Below are 19,276 nucleotides of genomic sequence, written 5' to 3'. Positions count from 1 at the left end.
CCCTTCTCTGGACACGCTCCAGCACCTCAACATCCTTCTTGTAGTGAGGGGCCCAACACTGAACACAGGATTCAAGGTGCGGCCTCACCAACACTGAGTACAGGGGCATGATCCTTGCCCTGCTCCTGCTGGCCACTCTATTTCTGATACAAATATATATATATGTAACTATAAATATTTATATATAATCATATATGACAATTATTATTTCTACACAGGGGATGACCGCTCTATCTAAAACTGTCAGTGAAAACTCAGAGTTTAAAGCTCTCAAGGATTTATCTACAACTGTAGCAATAATTTCTTGAGCCCACAGCAGTGCAACTTCTCATGATTTTTATTTGCATAAAACAAGTTACTTATATTCTTATTTTCTGGCTGTTCACTGCTGTTTATTTGTATGTTAATTTGCGCTAGCTTTAAAACTGATTTAAACAAGTGTGAATCTTGCAGGAATATACTTGTGTCAAATGATAGTTCATTGCATTAGCATCCAAAAACCTCTATCGCACTGTGACCTTATTGCACAAACACCTTAGAATAATTTTTCTGAAGAGGTGTATTTCAAATGGAGGGTAGACAAAACATCCTCTACGTGTACAGTCTGGGTTTTTCTGTTTATCTAATTACTATAAATCTAATCTAATTACTATAAATCTAATTATTAATTAACTAACCAATTAATATTACTCTAATTAATAAAGAACCTTCAGGTCATCTAGAGATTTGACTGAGGAAGCAAACACATTCTAGTAAAGGAAAAAGGGAAGGTCTGTTCTCTTTAGAGATAGAACAAATAGTATTGTGCAGTACGGATGATATTCTTTTGGCATTTGTCTTGCATAAATTTCTGTGTCAGCAGTGTTTACAGAACACTTACAGTTGTAGGAAAGAAAGTTCAGGGAGTAGTCAACCCTGAAGTCACAACCTTGTGGAGGGCAACTAGTTTCAGTGCATTCAGTATTCTCATGTTTCCTCTTGAGAGAAGCTGTAGAATTTTTTGGCAGATGTTAAAGCATGAGATGAGGAGAGTTTCTACTCCAGACATTTTCAGTGGTGGAGTACTAAGTCAGTCACCTAAAACCAATCCAAAGGTTGCTTCAAGATTGATAGAATTTTCTACTTCTGTGAATCTTTCAGCCGTAGCAGATTTGATGATCTATTTGATGATCTTTGCTTACCGTAGTAAACCAGCTATTTTATATGCTAGTTCAGCATTGATTTCACACACCTAACTTTCTTCAGTTTCCCCTTTAATTGCCAAGTACTTAGTTTGTGTTAGTGCTTCTTCACAGAATCACAGAATGGTTGGGGTTGGAAGGGACCTCTGAAGATCATCTGGTCCAACCCCTTGCCAAGGCAGGATCACCTAGGGCAGATTGCACAGGAACGCGTCCAGTCAGGTTTTGAAGGTCTCCAGAGGAGGAGAGTCCACAACCTCTCTGGGCAGCCTGTTCCAGTGCTCCGTCACCCTCACAGTAAAGAAGTTTTCTCTCATGTTGAGGTGGAACTTCCTGTGCTGCCACTGATGCCCATTGCCCCTAGTCCTATCACTGGGCACTACTGAGAGGAGACTGGTTCCATCCTCCTGCCAGCCACTCTTCAGATATTTATAGACATTGATAAGGTCCCCTCTCAGTCTTCTCTTCTCCAGACTAAACAGCTCCAGATCTCTCAGCCTTTCCTCATACGAGAGATGTTCCAGTTCTTTAATCATCCTCGCAGCCCTCTGTTAGACTCTCTCCAAAAGTTCCCTGTCTCTCTTGAACTGGGGAGCCCAGAACTGGACGCAGTACTCCAGATGAGGCCTCACCAGCACAGAGTAGGTGAGGAGGATAACCTCTCTTGACCTGCTGGTCACACTCTTCTTTATGCACCCCAGGATACCATTGGCCCTCTAGGCCACCAGGACACATTGCTGTCCCTTGGATAACTTATTGTCTACCCAGGATGCCAAGGGCCTTCTCAATGGAGCTGGTTTCTAGCAGGTCAACCCCGAACCTGTACTGGTGCATGGGGTTGTTCCTCCCCAGGTGCAGAACTCTGCACTTGTCCTTGTTAAATTTCATGAGGTTCCCCTCCGCCCAACTCTCTGGTCTGTCCAGATCCCATTGAACAGCAGCACAGCCTCCTAGTGTATCAGCCACTCCTCCCAGTTTTGTATCATCAGCAAACTTGCTGAGGGTACATTCCAACCCTTCATCTATGTCATTGATGAAGACATTAAACAAAACTAGATCCAGTACTGATCCCTGGGGAACACCACTAGCTACAGGCCTCCAACTGGACTCTGCGCCGCTGACCACAACCCTTTGAGCTCTGTTGCTTCTTAGGCTATTATACGTAAATTTTCTTGATTAGTCTCCATATGTCTTAGAATAATAGTTCCACAATATTAATGTAGTATATGCAGTCCTCTTTATGCTAAATTACACTGCAAAGTCTGAGTTATGAGCTTCAGATGATGTAATTGGAAAAACTATTTTCTTTCTAACTTTCTAAATCTTTACAGACGTAAAGATTCTGATGAATCAAAAAATAGTCAGGGATGTAGCAGAAATCTTGCTATGATATAGGACTGAGTTGGTAATAAGAATTTGTTTAGCTGTTGTATGAAAATGTACAGTTTCCTTATACTTGTCTGACAACCCTTTTGTTATTTTGAAATGAAGGTCCTGTTTCTGTTCCTATTTTCTAGGGATTCTTGATAAATTCAAAACCAGAGAATGCATGTGAGCCTATAGCCCCACCTCCACTGAAAGACAACTCGTCCAGTGCTTTTATTGTGTTAATTCGAAGGCTTGAGTGCAACTTTGATATCAAGGTAAGATATTTTTATTCAGTCGTGTTGTGTGTGTCCCCCCCCGCCCCATTTCAAGGTCTTAAAGAATTTATTGGTGCTTCAGAAAAATACCTATAGCTAACAGCAGGATAGATACTGATGTGAAGGGAAGGGAGAATTTTATTGTCTACAGGCAGATAAAGCAGGATTGTAGTATGATTTAGTTTAAGATTAACTGTTTGTGAGCCAACTTACATGGCAAATAAGGATGACGAATGCTGCAGTTTTATAATAGAAAGCATTCAGTAGCACTATCCGCTTTTCTTGCTAGTTAGACTGTTTGCTGCCAGGGATCACAGGGGAGATTAAGGTAACGGAGATAACCTAAAAGCACCCAAAATCTGCAAGCAACTTTCCTGATTTCTTTTTGGTTTAAGTAGCTGAGTCATTTTCTTGGGGCTCACACTGAGACCCCATGAACAATGGTATTGTTACAGTTGGTGGGGAGAGGAGCAGACAGAAACAGGCACAAGTGGCAGGATGGGAATGTTTTTAAATGGGTACAACAGCTAGATGTCATATTATGAAGTATTTGTATTACAAAATTTTTGACCTGCATCTGAAGTGTAGCATTCTCTGTATTACTTTAAAAATAGAAAATTGTAATTATTTGTATTTGGATAGAATATATGGTTTTCTTGAAAACAGCCCTGATGTATGGGGCAACAAAGGATGTCTTAAGGTAAACAGGGCTTTTCAATTTGTTACTGACTTTCATGAACTAAAAGGAGATCCAGCTGTATTTGCTGTTATGTGGTATGTTCAGTTAACGTGGTATTGTGAAACATGTAAATTCTACGCAGACTATAGATTCCAGCTGTAGAGGCAGCCTCACTGCTCGTGTAATCTACCTTCACATCAAACTCAGGAATGTCACATATTTTATACCATGAATCCTGTCATTGTGTGTGCATATGGCTTAGTGGGAAAAGGAAGGGCAAATGACTGTCTTTTTCACGTTCTCTTTGCCTGTCTAATTGCTGCCCCCAAATTGATGGGACAGTATTACTGCTGAAGGCACTGTTAAGGGAACAGGTCAGAATTTTTCTAGAGGAATACGTTTTAAATCGCAAATACAGCAAATGCTTGTTTGCTGAAAACAACTTGTTTTGTTGAAGAAGTTGGAATTATGACTGAGCCTTCAGCTTTTTTACTCTGGTGCTAAACTAGAAAAATCACATCTGTCTTGCTGGTCACAGGATTCTGAGCAGCTTTGGAAAGCTGCTCAGCTAAAGGCGAGTCAAGCAGGGGGAAGATAGGTAGAATTGCTTTTCCACATAGCTATCAACTTAGTAAATGTGGACTTCCGTATTTTACTTTTACGCATCTTGATTTGCCACACTGTCCATGAGTGTTCCTTGCAAAAAATGGAAGATTTGTACATTACTGTTGAGGGATTTCCATGGTCAGTTCTTTAAGGATTAATTAACACTAGCTCTGTATGTAAGCTTTTTTGGTTATGTTTCATATTTCATGTAATATCCGTGGCAAAGTGGATTCTCACATATCTCTTTATTAGACAAAGAGCAAGTGGATCAGAAATTCCAAGACGGGCATGGGTATCTGTATACTCACTGGCCAGTGAATTAACTTTTGTATGATGTTGTTATTACTATTGTAATATTGTGTTACATAATTTCATACATACTACAGCATTTTGCCCTGAAGTTTCTGCCAGGAAACATATTACAGATGTTATATTACACATCAGCTACTTGACTGACTGGATGCAGATTTTAACAAAAAATGCAGTTTATTTGAAACTCCCATCTCTCCTTCTGTTTTACATTGAAAACTTGAAATACAAGTGCATAGCTATTTCTTCATTTTATTGTGTATGCATCTTTACTAGGCCAGAAACAGTCTCCTCTTCCCTTCCATCTCTTCTCTTAGCACCTAGTGATTTCTTACAGGAATCTTTCTTATGGGAAAAATCATGTCACAGTAGGAGAAGGGTAAAGGCTGGAAGCAAGTGGAGGTAGTTAAGAGCCTTTTAGAATGTGTCTTCTCACTTGCTATAACTGATTTTTACTGCTGTTTGTGTTGGTGACCAGTGTGGGAAGGGGCTTGTCAAGAGAAGGTGGTGCTGTGCTTTCAACTCCTGCATAATTACAAAGCTTCTTTCTTTAGCCTGTGTTTAGGGTCTGGTTATCAGTGACTCTGGAATGTGTTGTTGACACCATGCAGGAAGCATCACATTTTCTGCCTGCATAAAATGTTTCTTTGGCAAAATAAGCATTATGTAAAATTGTGCTACACGTGGAAAAATTTATTATAATGGTCTGGGATTATATGTAATTTAAGTAAATGATACCTGGCTATATTAAAACTGCCTCTTTAGGCACAAAAAGTGGCTCATGACTTAGACAGGTATACTCTTCACTGGGTAAAAAACTGGCTGCTGGACAGCCAAGCTCAGAGAGTTGTGCTGAACAGTTAAATCCAGTTGGTGGCTGGTCAAAAGTGATGGGTCCGCAGGGCTCCGTCTTGGGGCTGGTCTTGTGTATATCTTTATCAATGATCTGGATGAGGGGATTGAGTGCTCCCTCAGTAAGTTTGCAGATGACGCCAAGTTGGATGCGAGTGTTGATGTGCTGGAGGGTAGGAGGGCTCTGCAGAGGGAACTGGACAGGCTGGATCAATGGGCCGAGGTCAACTTGTATGAGGTTTAATAAGGCCAAGTGCCGGTTCCTGCACTTGGGTCAGAACAACCCCATGTAACGCTACAGGTTTGGGGAGGAGCAGCTGGAGAGCTGCCCGGGGAAAAGGACTTGGGGGTGCTGATTGACAGCCAGATGAACATGAGCTGGCAGTGTGCCCAGGTGGCCAAGAAGGCCAACAACATCCTGGCCTGTATCAGCACTAGTGTGGCCAGCAGGAGCAGGGCAGGGATCATGCCCCTGTACTTGGCACTGGTGAGGCCGCACCTTGAATTCTGTGTTCAGTGTTGGGCCCCTCACTACAAGAAGGATGTTGAGGTGCTGGAGCGTGTCCAGAGAAGGGCGACGGAGCTGGGGAGGTGTCTGGAGCACAAGTCTGATGAGGAGCGGCTGAGGGAACTGGGGGTGTTCAGTCTGGAGAGGAGGAGGCTGAGGGGAGCCCTCATCGCTCTCTATAGCTACCTGAAAGGGGCTTGTGGTGGGGTGGGGGTTGGTCTCTTCTCCCAAGTAACCAGCAATAGGACGAGAGGAAATGGCCTCAAGTTGTGCCAGGGGAGGTTTAGATTAGATACTAGGAAAAATTTCTTGACTGAGAGAGTGATCGAGCACTGGAACAGGCTGCCCAAGGAGGTGGTGGAGTCACCATCACTGGAGGTGTTAAAAACAAAAACGTGTTGACGTGGCACTTCAGGACATGGTTTAGCGCGCATGGTGGTGTTGTGTTGATGGTTGGACTTGATGATCTTGGAAGTCTTTTCCAACCTTAATGATTCTATGATTAAACATTACAACACTTTATGTATGCACTATGGATATTTCCTGTAGTGATATAGTGTTGACCAAACTCCCAACCATGCATCTACATTTACATTTAAAACTTTTTTTTTTTTAAAAAAAAAACATTGGGATTTCTTAAGGTGTCTACATTTTCCAATAACATTGTTCTGCTGTTTGGAATATAGCTGTTAGGAATATGGGGAGAGAATCTGAATTGGTGGCACTCTGAGGCATGTAACTGTTGAGTAAAACGTTGATTGTAATTTTCTTATCGTGGAAAGTTACCATGCAATAAGAAATCACTTCCTGAAGCTGTACCATCCTGCTTAGATATATCTTAAAAACAGGTTAATGCTTCAGTTTTGGTGCACAGGTGATGTTTTTTTTGTCTTTGGGGCCCTGGGTAGCAAGGGTATAATTGAACAGGCAATTGCTACTGCTTTTTGCAGCTAGATGGTGTCATTAAGCCTGTGCTCATTCATGGTAGCTTGTGCAGAAGGTGCTTGGCTGTGATTGTGTTAATGTCACTCTTTACTCAAGTAACCCCGTGTCAACAGAGTATCTTATAGGCATATTTATGTGTGGTTTTACACAGACACCATCATTTTATAATCCAATAATTAAACAAAAGGCCTATGTTATAAGTAAGTGGTGAAAGTGTGTGGGGAACTAAAACATGTCCTTAAGTAATATAAATTATTTACTACCTGTCCTGAAGGACACATTTCAGTGTATAATGGACAGTTAATAAACACCTACTTGGGACATGATGTTAAAGAAGTAAAACAAGCAGACAAAAAAAATTAATACTGCATAGAAACTGTCACTAATTGCCATAGCACATTTATCTGGATGTGAAGATTAAGGACCTGTGATAAACAGGAAGTTTGAAAGCTCGGATCACTCAATTACCTTTTGTATTCCTTTCTTCAGTTTCAATACTTAGTGACCTGTAATCTGTGTTATTTGTGATATCTCCATTACTGCCATTCTGTGTCACAAGCTCAGATGTGTAGATATTCAGTGCTTTTAATCCTTTTCTTGTTTTACTTTTGGCTGTTTTGTTTAAAATTCTCATGCTTTTTTTCTTATTTTTTTCTTACTTTTACTGTTGTGCAGCGTGCAAGAAGGCTTTATATTTCAAGCTTGACCTAGGGAACCTTTTTTTAGAATAATCAGTGGAAGTTTTCCAGCTTTACAACTCATGTTCCTTATTATTGTTTGTCTCTTCTCAAGAGAAATTGGGAGGGTGTATGTATGTGTGTATAAATACATATATTTTCCCCCTCTCCTAACTTTGAGGATAGATGTCTTGAAAAAGAGCACCAGAATTTTCCCCTGGGTTTTTCAGATCTGGTGATGAGATAGTCTGCCGTAAAAGAGAGATGGTGGTGATTTCTTGGTGAGCTAGTGTAGGACAGGGTTCCCTAAGATTTGTTGATATGTATTTTTGTAAGGGTGGTGCTGTAGCTGGTATTCGTTGACTGATTAAGCAAGCTGTTGTGATGCCTTAATATCCGAATGCTGCAGCTGTTTTCCAGTTTCAAAGGTATTTAAAGCTGTGATCTTTGTTCAGTTGTACTTAATTGTTGGTTGTTTGCCTGGTACATAAATACGTATTTGCATTACAGTCTCCTTAAATACATGCAACTAAGTGGAAATAAAAGCTGTCACTGTGTCCCATACTAACTCAATTCAGAGAAAGTCTGTCCAACTATAGCCAAGCTTATGATGTAGTTTTAAACAGGAGTTGGATACAGGATGAAACCCAAATGTTCCTCAAGGTTCTCTAGCGCTTTTTGCATCTTGTGATTGGGTTTTCATACTGGTGTAGATGCATTGGAAGCAATATCTAAGAAGAAGAGTATCACTACATTAGTGATACTCACTGCAGCAAATGCCATTTACATGGACCTTAGGCTTTGCTTGTTTGACAAAAAAGCCAGTACATATCAGAAGCGTAACTGGTACACAATATATTTATAGTTTTGTATCCATATCCGTAATTTTGTACCTTTCCGTGAGAAAGCTTCTGATAACCTGGGCTGTCAGGTAAGATACTTTCACATCTCTAAAGATACAGAAAAGATACTACTTCATGAGCTATCAAGTGGTAATTTCTAGTTTACCAAAGTCAGTCAGTGCCTCTATTTTCAGTCATGATTAAAAATTATTTTTATCTACCCATATAAAGTTTTTTTTATTCTGTTTTTAATATATGTTAAAACTGTCTGTCTGCAGACAATATTACATTATTTTTCTGGAAAAATAACATAATTATATGTGTGTAAGAATGATTATATTATTTTGTTTTGAAAGGTGACGCTTCTAAAATAAGTGAAAATTATGTTGTGCTAGTATTTATAACTTCCTGAAAGCGTACCTGGTCTTAGGGAGGACAGACAGGTTACTGTATTTTGAAGCAGTAGTTTAATAAGTATTTTGTTTTGCTTACAGGTTTTAAATGCACAGAGAGCTGGATACAAGGCAGCTATAGTTCACAATGTTGATTCTGATGACCTCATAAGCATGGGATCCAACGACAGTAAGTACAGGTATCACTTCTCTCCTGTTTGAAAATCATTTCACCCGCTAGAGTGTGCAGTATTAAAATCAGTACAAAGCATTATGATGAACTGTCACTTAAAATAAAAAACAATAAAAACCCCACCCCATCACCATCAAAAAACTCCAGCAAGAACAAACCCCAACCAAACCCAAAAAACCCAAAAAAGTCTTTCCAAGTGGAAACACCATTGCGTAAGCTAGGAAATGAACTTTCAGGAAACTAAATGGCAGCTCAGTAGCCCAGAAAGCTATGTGAAAGTGGTTTTAATAAATTCCCAACCTGTGTGAATCTTATTTTCAGGTTTCCCTGAGAAATCAAAATGTAGAAGTTCACAATAAATGCAAACTTGGGTAGTGTGAGGTGACATTAAGCCCTGTGTGCTTTTGCCTTGGGGAACCTGAATGCTTTGGTAACTGACTAAACTCAAGGTACTTTGACCCTTAAATGTGAAGCATAAGTCAGAGGTGCAAATCAATATAAAGGGAAGCCAAGGAGAAGGTTTTCTAGAATATGGGATTTTTTTCATTTGTGCTGCATCTTTTGAGCTTCTTGTTGTCTTCACTAGTAAGTAGAGAAGGGGAAGACAGTTCCATCCAGTTTCTTGAGACTGAAATAAAGATGTGGGATTTGTTCATTCTCTTTCTTCTTCTTGACCTTTTCTAGCCACAGCTGTTTCCAGTGTGTTCATTTATGTTTAGGGTGAAAAGGAGAGAAGAAAGATTAATTAAAATTTACAGTACAAGATCAAAATATCATATAAGTTGCCAGAAATTCTGGAAATCAATGGAGCTGTGTGACTTTACCAAGTCTCTGAGTAAGAATGATGTTCCAGTTAAACTTACTCTGATGATGCCTCTTTTTTTGGGTCAAAATATTTTGGTTTTATGGTCCCTTTAAATATTCCATTAAGAATTTTGATTTCTATACCTGCAATAAAGTCCCTAGATATTTGACAGGAAAAGTAATACCTCTTCTTACATGACATAAAGATGTAGCATGCATGTGCATCAGTCTGTATGTCATTATGTTAAAATAGTCTTCATGTTGTGATAGTCTCATAATGTTCAAGTCTTATGTCTTGAGCGTCCACAGAGTGTCCATGTAATAAGTTTTATTTTACTACTTTTTTTATACAGTTGAGGTTTTAAAGAAGATTGACATTCCTTCTGTCTTTATTGGCGAGACGTCAGCTAATTCTCTTAAAGAAGAATTTACTTACGAAAAGGGGTGAGTTACCTCACATGCAGCTGTGTTATTCCTTGCATTAAGTGATTGCCTCTTTTTAATATTTATGGATTTAAAATAGGATGTTGTGATGACAGAGGCTATAGGTATTCCAGGTGCAACCTTGTGCCTGAGAGCAATGGGCAGAAAGCTTTTTAAAAATTTCCTGCGAGAGAGTTACCATATATTTATCAAATGTTACTCCTTTTATTTTCATGTAGCAGTAAACATATGATTTTAGCTAATGATCTAGGAATCACGGAAATATTTGTGAGTATGCATATTTCAGATCTAAGGGAGTGTTCTTTTTACAATATATGTCAGTTCCCATTGAAGTCAGAGGGTGGTCTTTAAAAAAAATTAAAATCTTCCTTTATTAATAGTTCTAGAACAAGTAAAGAGATAACATCCTATACTAGATGAATCTGCAGGATGCATTTAAGATGATTCTAACAGGATGCATGATTAAGTTTGCTCTGCTTTGGTTTTGCTTTTAAGTTTAAAAAGAAAAGCATTGTGAGAACAATGGTTAAAATATATACCTTAAACAGGATGGAAGAAGTGTGGTTTTTTATTATTAGTCTAATGATCTTGCTTCTAGATTGTGTGATTCTTAAGTAGACACGTTGCTGGTGAAACTACTTGATAAGTAAAGTGTGGCTCCACATGAGTAGTGGTTATAGAACTACTAAAACTTTTATACATTGTACCTTCTCAGGTGTTTCTGACTACTTGTGCCAACAGAATAATAATGGGATCTTACTTCCTTAAGTACCAATAAATACTAGTATTCAGATATCCTGTCGCCAGTATCTGTATCAGGTTCTCTAGGGAGATTTTTGGTTACTGTATTGTAATTTATTGACTCTCCAGGGGACAAAGGGTGCACTTTACTATGCTTCATGATTTGAAACTAAAGCTCCTGTGTAACCCAAAGTGCTTTAGTAAAAAAGAGTGATTTCACAGTGTCTTTTGATAGTCATATTACATTTTTCTCATGCTGCTATCAAAGCAGCTATGAGGTTGTTTTCCTGGTTGCTTTAGATTTATTAATGATTGAAGTCAGTAAGTAGTTTTAACTCCAAAAACGTTTTAAGAAACATTATTTTATCCTTTTACTTAATTGGCTTTAGATTATGTGGAGATTGGCTGAATTTTCTATTTTGTTGTGCACAGGTAGGTATTCCTTTCATGTGTCTCGTGATAATGTTTTATTTTAATGGTTTTTTTCCATTGTATTTATTCTTTAATTCATTGTGCATTAAATTCTAACCTATTTAGACAGTGTTACCTTTTTCTTCCCACAGTGGCCATGTGGTGTTAATCCCAGAGTTCAGTCTTCCTTTGGAGTACTACTTAATCCCTTTCCTAATAATAGTAGGGATCTGTCTTATTCTCATCGTCATATTTATGGTAAGTTCCTTCTTTTAACAACATTTTTTTCTTTCAAACAAATCATCATACAGCTGTCACTTACTCAAGTTAAATGAAGGGATACAATAAAGGAACACCAAAAGCTTTGTGTACTGTACGTACCTGTACCATGCTTACCTGTAATCCTTTATTTTCTCAGTACAATAAACAGGTGCAGAATTTTGGCAGAGGGATATCAGGAGCTCTTAGGATGTTCTACCTGGCATAGAATTAATTACAAAGAATTGTCCTCACTGCTACCCTTTGGCTGCACAAGCGCTTTCTTTTTCGCCCCATAAATAATGACCTGTCCTTGTGCTCTCGTACACCGAGAGTATGTCCCACCTTACAAAACTTGTAGTGCTTAGTAAATGCTAGTCCCATTGTTCCACGGTGCAGGTCTCACTGTTTTTTACTGCAGGTATAGTAATCAGTCAGCAAGCTCAGAACCTGTTAAGAGCATATAGCATATATCTTGCAGCATATACATTACCTATATAGGTTCTCAGTTGGGCACGTGTCTCCTATAAAATGTAAAATAGCATGGCTATATATTATTTCAGAATATTTAGTATCCCACTTCTTGGAATCTCTGCTGGTCTCTGACCAATTTATTATTTTACCTTTTGGTAAAAGTCAAGTAATGCATCAACTGTGTCACAATGTTTTCTTAAAATACTTCTTTCTGTGTTAATGGTTTTTGCACTGCAAGTTACATATTTCATTGCCAATCCTGGGCACACCTGGCACAGTCAAAATTGCAGCAGCTCTCTAAAAACAAAGCAGAAATGATCAACTAGAGATGATGTAAAATTCACCAATGCTTTGTCTGACCTTCTGGTGATAACCTTGATCATAGAGGACTTTGTCTCAGTTAATTAGGTGAACATATAGCCTTATTGTATCCTGAAGGTCAGCAGTTTCAGGTAAGGAGGGAGGGTATTTCTAAAGGAGAACGGTCATCAGGGACAATATGGCTTCAGAACAACAGGTGTTCACAGAACGAGTATTCCAACTTGAGCTTCACTAATAATCTGCTTATAGTGCACCTAAGTTGTAAATTCAAACAAAATATTTGTTTCTTAAGAAATGGAATGAAGAAGGCTATGAAAGAGACTGTAGTATCATTTTGCAAATCATCAGTACTGGCTTTGCACCCTGTCAAAATATGGTGTGAAGCACCGATCCATCGTTTTTCAGAAAGATACTAATTAGGGAATGAAGAGAAAGGCAATAAGGATAGTTAGGGGATTCCTTATTTAAAAGAGCAATTTAGAAGGTTACCATTGAAGAGAAGACTAATGAAGGAGGGAGGGACATATGAAAAGTGTAATGAGGAGCATGAACTTGACTTTTATCATGACCACCACTGTGAAAATTCAGAAATGGAAGAGATGGTTTTTGCTCTCAGAATATTTTTTTATATTTTGCTTCAAAGCTTTTTCAACAGTTCAGCTGCTTTTATTTTTAGATGATGTTAAGTTAGTTGCAAAAATTCCTTATGGACTTCAGTGCTGTCATCTTCAGGTCAAGAAATGAGCTAAATTACAGACTGATTTTTGTGCAACTTTAGCAAGGAACTAGAGTGTTATAAGAAACACAAGGCTAATCCCACTGAAAGGCTACCTCTCCTTAGAATTGCAGATGTTTCCCTCACTATGAAAACAGCAGTTTTCTGCATTGAATGTGGCATTACAAATACTACAGGAGCGAGCTAAAGAAATTTATAGTGTTTGTCTTCAGGGTGTAAGTGAGTTCTCTTAGCAGAAGCCGTAGTATCACAGAATGGTTTGGGTCAAAAGGGAGCTTTAAAAACCATCTTGTCCACTCCTCTGTCAGCAGGGACATCTTCCACTAGATGAGGTTACTGAAAGCCCTGTCCAATCTGACCTTGAAGACTTCCGATGATGAGGCATCCATAACTTCTGTGGGCAACCTGTTCCACTGTCTCACCACCTGCATCATAAAAACTTTCTTTGCTATATCCAATCTGTATATACTGTCTTTCATAGATACTGATTCTTTTAAATTTGCCTTTTAAGAGCTGGATCTTTTTGTATCAGCATACTGATACTCTGAATTAAAACAATTTTTTACTTTGTGTGTGAATTTGAGAGTTCCAGATTCCAAATAAAATATATAGGGAAGAACTATCTGTACAATCCAAAAGGAATAAACAGATGCTAGGTAGGATTAGCTATGAGAAGGGGAAATAAACATTTGGTGTGGAAAATTTCAGGCATTTAAAAACTCGTCTCCAATTTCCTTGCTTATTCGCTCTGAGGAAATGTAAAAAGGGCATGTCTGTAAACTATGATTAAGCATGTATTTTTCCAAATATGTCCCAGTTATAAAAGCAAAGCCTTTGAGAGACCTGAGTTTCTCTTCTGTTAGTGTCAATAGGTAATCTGCTAAAATGAATGGTTCTTCCCATGTCTTAGAATCATGAGGAAAACCAGACAGGAAGCAGGAGAAAGTTATATTGTATGTCTGCAAATCAGGGTTACCTATACTATGTATTTGGGACAGATGTTTGGAGGTTTTTGAAATGAGGTTATGTAACGTTGGAAATGCCAAAATCCGTCTACACAGCTCATGCTCAACTGTGAGGGGCAAAAAGGAGAGATAGGTGAAAGCATTTTCCAGAGCATCATACAGGTTCAAAGGGGAGACAGAATAAAATCAGGCTCACTAGTGATAATGACATGAGGAAATAGCATGACAATGTCTGAGGGACGGTGTGCTGGTGAGGGCTTTCGCTCTGCTCCACAACGTACTGAGTACACAGGGGCATATCTGAAATGTGTGTACACTAATGCACACAGTATAAGGAATAAAGTAGAGGAGCTAGAAGGTTTGGCTCGCTCCCAGAGCTACTACACCATTGGCATAAGTGAGGTGTAGTGGGAAGAGTCCTGTGACTGGAGTGCTGTGATGGACAGTTACAGACTCTTCGGGAGAGACAGGCAGGACAGGCGGAGGGGCAGCACTTGGTGTACAGGAGGGGTTGGACTGTACAGCACTTGCAGTTGGGGATGAAATGGCTGAGAGCCTCTGGGTAAGGATTAGAGGAAAATCTAATAAAGTGGATGATCATGTCTTTTTTTTTTTTTTTTAACACTAGTGATGGGCTCTGGGACCACCAGAGCCCGGGGTTGGAGGACCACGACTGGGTGATAAGCTCCCAGTTGAACTTGTATGGGATTTGCTGCTCCAATTGAATGCACAGAAGGCTATGGGGCCAGATGGGGTTCATCCCAGGGTACTGAAAGAGTTTGCCGATGTTATTGTGAGACCTCTCAGTTATTTGTCAACATTCTTGGGAATTTGGAGAGGTCCCAGCTGACTCAAACCTAGCAAATGTTATTTGCCCTGTTTTCAAGAAGATGAAAAAGGAAGACCCTGGTAATTATAGGCCTCTCAGTCTCACTTCATTGCCTAGTAAAATTGTGGAAAAAATTATTCTGGAAGTTACTGAAAAACATTTAAAAGATAATGTGGTCATCGGTCAAAGCTAACTGTTCATGAAGGGAACGTCAGTCCTTACTAACTTAATTTCCTTTTATAACAATGTTACCCACCTAGTGGACAAGGAGAAGGCAGTGGATATGTGGGGTTGTGGTTTTTTGTGTTTGTTTATTTTTGTCGGGGCTTTTTTAGCAAAGCTTTTGATACTGTCTTTTACGGTATCCTTCTGGACAAAATGTTGACCATAAAGCTAGACACATATACAGTGGGTGAACAATTGGCTGAAGGCTTAGGCTCATAGAGTTGTAGTAAATGGGGTAACATCTGGCTGGCAGCCAGTCATTAGTGGTGGTCATCAGGGTTCAATGTCATGGCCAGTTGTTTTCAATGTTTCTGTCAATGATTTGGACACAGGAGTTGAATGCACACTAAGTAAGTTTGCCAGTGATACTAAATTAGGAGGCATTGATTCCCTTGAGTGTAGAGAGGCGTTAACGGAGCGATCTTGATAGATTAGAGCACTGAACAATGAATTGGTGCGGTGAACTTGATCCCGGGGAGGTTCCAGGTTGGATTTGGTCTTCATTCATGTGTGCTTTTGGCTCTGCTTCTCTCAGAAAATCTTGTTTCTACGTAAGAGATGAATGTGAAACTCTCTGATTGTTACGAAGTATGTGAATTAAAGCAGAAAAACTGCAGTTTATGTGTACAGCTCATTGTTTAACTGCAGTATAAAGAGTCTGAACGAACAGTTTAGCTCCAAATATGCTTAAAAAGTGGATAAATAAATTTTATTTTGCCAAAACCAAATGATCCTAATAATATTTGTCCATAATATACATACATTCATACGTCTAAAAAAAAAATCTGTTGTAAAGTATATCTGTGCATTTCAGGGATTCTTAAAAGTAGATTCCTAAGGTGTACAGCACTTCTGCAAATTTCAAAAGACTTGTTAGTGTGTATACTTTGGTTAAGGACTTTGTCATCATACTTGAAAAAGAATGTCATACCACAGATGCTAGAATTAGAAAGTGAACAGAAACAGCATTAGGGACTATTAAGAAAATGGAAATGGAGTCCTTAGTATATTTGAAGACTTGAAGTAACCCCTTTATTCCTTCACAAACTACATCTAGATACTATGAAAACAGTTCTGATAAATATGGGAATAATCCTGTAAAAGAGCTGCAATAATCTAAAAATGTAAGCTAAACCAGTCAAACATAATAAATTGTGTTTTGCTCCAAAATGTGCCATCCCACTCTATATGGGCCTTGGTAGAGGACTGCAGTGGTGGTCATTATTTTTATATAGTATGGACAATTTTTTTTTCTTTCCTTCCTCAAAAAAGCTTGTGTATTTTCAGTTTGAAGTGCCGTGGTCATCGAGAATATCCTTTAGGCTTTTGTTTGGCTTCATCCTTGAGTCCAGGCAAGGAAAGAGGTGATTCAGTTGGAGCTGGGGTTCCCTTTAGACTAACTTACTGCGAAGACTCATAAATCAAAACTTTTATTGTTCTTTTATTGTTTTAACTTACTTTTCATGTTATCTTACTTATGTCTGTTTCCAGATCACAAAATTTGTGCAAGACAGACACAGAGCAAGAAGGAATCGGCTTAGGAAGGATCAGCTTAAGAAACTTCCTGTACATAAATTTAAGAAAGGCAAGTGGATCATTCTTTGTCTAAGTAATTAGACCCCGTTGTTTTTAACACCAAAAAAACCTAAATTGAGAGGGTTTGTAGTTTTGGAGATAATTTTGAGTACACTTGAAATAGTAGAGTTTGGAGTGAAAGTGACATTTGACTTGACCCTTCAGTTCTCACTGAAATAGAGACATTCTAACATTTCTTTAATGGAAGTAGGGCAGACACCATATGCATACTGTGACTGAGAATTATAAATGTTGCTTAACTTACCACAAAATCAGTACAGAAATTCCATTAAAGTTCCTTGTTGCATGTGATGCATTATTTACATTATTTGGAATTCCTGTCTGGAATACTGCATCCAGCTCTGGAGCCCTCAGCACAGGAAAGACATGGACCTGTTGGAGCAGGGCCAGAGGAGGCCCCAGCAATGCTCCAAGGGCTGGAACAGCTCTGCTGGGAGGACAGGCTGGGAGAGTTGCGGTTGTTCAACCTGGAGAAGAAAAGGCTCCGGGGAGACCTTATTGTAGCTTCCAGGACTTAAAGGGGGCTTACAAGAAAGATGGGGACAGACTTTTTAGCAAGGCCTGTTGCAACAGGACAAGGGGTAATGGTTTTAAACTAAAAGAAGGCAGATTCAGACTAGATATAAGGAAAACGTTGTTCACAAGAAGAATGGTGAACCCCTGTCCCAGGTTGCCCAGTGAGGTGGTAGATGCCCCATCCCTGGAAACATCCCAGGTCAGGTTGGACGGGGCTCTGAGCAACCTGATCCAGTTGACGATGTCCCTGCTTATTGCAGGGGGATCAGACTAGATGGCCTTTAAAAGTCCCTTCCCACCCAAACTATTTGACGATTCTGTGATTATTTGTCTGGAGACTGACAAATACTAGTGGCACATAAGTTGCCTGACATTGTAGAGACTAAAACCAAAGCTATCTTGTGGGTATAGTTTATCTGCTTTTCCAGAGAAGTGCTCCTTTCATTCAATCCCAGTACTTCTTTGAAAGAGCACTTCAAACATAGTGCCAAAATACTTGCTGTTGCAATTCTTTGTAGTGATTACTTTTTTTGCAAGATCTAATGACAAGATGAGAAATAAAGCTGTAGTAAGTTACTTTATTCAATGAAATGGAATAGCTGTCTTAAGTCCTTTGTGCAGTCTACTCCTTAAAAATTGAAAAAAATCTACTCTTCTGTTTTTTAAAATGTTACCATCTGATTGTTCATTCGTACAAGGGATTACAAGGTATGAGAACAAAAGGGAGGAAAAGGACTTAATTGAAGTGATTGATTACTACATAACATGTCAATAGAAAATGTGTTTGCTGAGGTGCAAAGACCATGTTAGGGGATATGCCTGGATTGAAGGATAGAACCACTTACTGTTCTTTGCCCTTGATAAAGCTGACCTGCGTTATTAATGCCATTGCTGTCACTTTGTGCAAAGCAGATGTCCCATTTGAGCGGGTACGGTACTTGTGCAACGTTAGCCTCATGGTGGCGGGCAAGTGTTTTCCCCTGCAGGGTTCACAGAACCTTACTATAATGACCTATTGCTATGGATTTAAAATTACCTCAAAAAAATTATCTTAAGCCAATAAAGCTAATATTAATTTTGTTTCCTCTTACTGATTCTCTATGAAATCTAATTAGAATAAAAATACAAAATAAATTATGTTGTACTTAACAGAGAAATTTGCAAGGAAAAAGTTGCTTCAAGAATGTCAGTTAGTGTCTTTTTCAGTTAATTGTGCACGTTTGTAATACTTTTTCAGAATTGCATGACTTAAGTAGCCAGTGTATGAAAATATCTTACTGCTGTTTTCCTCATTCTCCTTCCTCTTTGCTTTCGCTGAATTTTACACAATATGAATTGTTTGGAGCTCAGTCAGTCATTGTAAAGTAAACCTGACTGTAAATACCCAGGTTTACTTTATGGTTTTTATTTTATTTTTATTGAATGCAGTGGCTGGATATAGTGGCTGACATACCTAAAGAATTGTTAACACAGAAAATACATGAATCATCTTGAAACAGGGTTTGAGTCAAATACTGCTGTAATGCATGGCAATTTTTTACTAATTTTGGTAGTCTTTAGATCAGGCACTTAGCGTTTCTGTAATGAGTTGAGAATGCAGTAATAAAAGATGTGGCATTGACTATTTTTGCAAAGTCCTAATCAACAAGCCTCACCTTTAAATAATTCCACAGAATGCAATGTACACTATATCAAAATCTGTTTTCTACACTGACAGAGTTTTGGGGCAGTTGTGTTGTGGTTCCTTACAAAATGGACATTTTGGTCATAAAAAAAAGTCAGTGGGAATTGTTACCTTTTGTATGATGTCTTTGTTAAAAAGACAGATCCATTTGATGTGCCTGTAATTTGATCATTAGCAAATCTGAATAGTCTGAAGAATAATAGCTTAGAAAAAATATAGGTTAGAAACTTTGTGAATTGGTACGCATTGCAGAATTTCTTTTTAGAAATATATAATATTATTATATATATAATAATATTTTCAAGATAGCTTAACAGTACACTAAAATGGAATCTAAGCCAAGCCTGAAAAGATTTTTAGATTTTAACTGCAATGAAATTACAGTGTAACCTTTCACTTCTGTAGAAAAGAAAATATCGTAAATTTAGTGAACATAGAATGCTGC

General features: G+C 38.6%; 1 protein-coding gene across 1 annotated transcript in view; it reads left to right on the top strand.

Moving 5' to 3' along the window:
- RNF13 (ring finger protein 13) overlaps positions 1-19,276 on the top strand; it is a 39,626-nt gene that overhangs the window by 7,852 nt on the left and 12,498 nt on the right. The window contains exons 3-7 of the mRNA XM_010294110.1: positions 2,699-2,824; positions 8,737-8,824; positions 9,985-10,075; positions 11,380-11,485; positions 16,527-16,620. Of these exons, the coding sequence (XP_010292412.1) occupies positions 2,699-2,824; positions 8,737-8,824; positions 9,985-10,075; positions 11,380-11,485; positions 16,527-16,620 (505 nt within the window). The remainder of the gene's footprint in view (positions 1-2,698; positions 2,825-8,736; positions 8,825-9,984; positions 10,076-11,379; positions 11,486-16,526; positions 16,621-19,276) is intronic.

Source organism: Phaethon lepturus, unplaced genomic scaffold (genome assembly GCF_000687285.1).
Source record: "Phaethon lepturus isolate BGI_N335 unplaced genomic scaffold, ASM68728v1 scaffold28059, whole genome shotgun sequence".
NCBI lineage: Eukaryota > Metazoa > Chordata > Aves > Phaethontiformes > Phaethontidae > Phaethon > Phaethon lepturus.
This window is presented reverse-complemented; position numbering and strand designations above follow the sequence as displayed.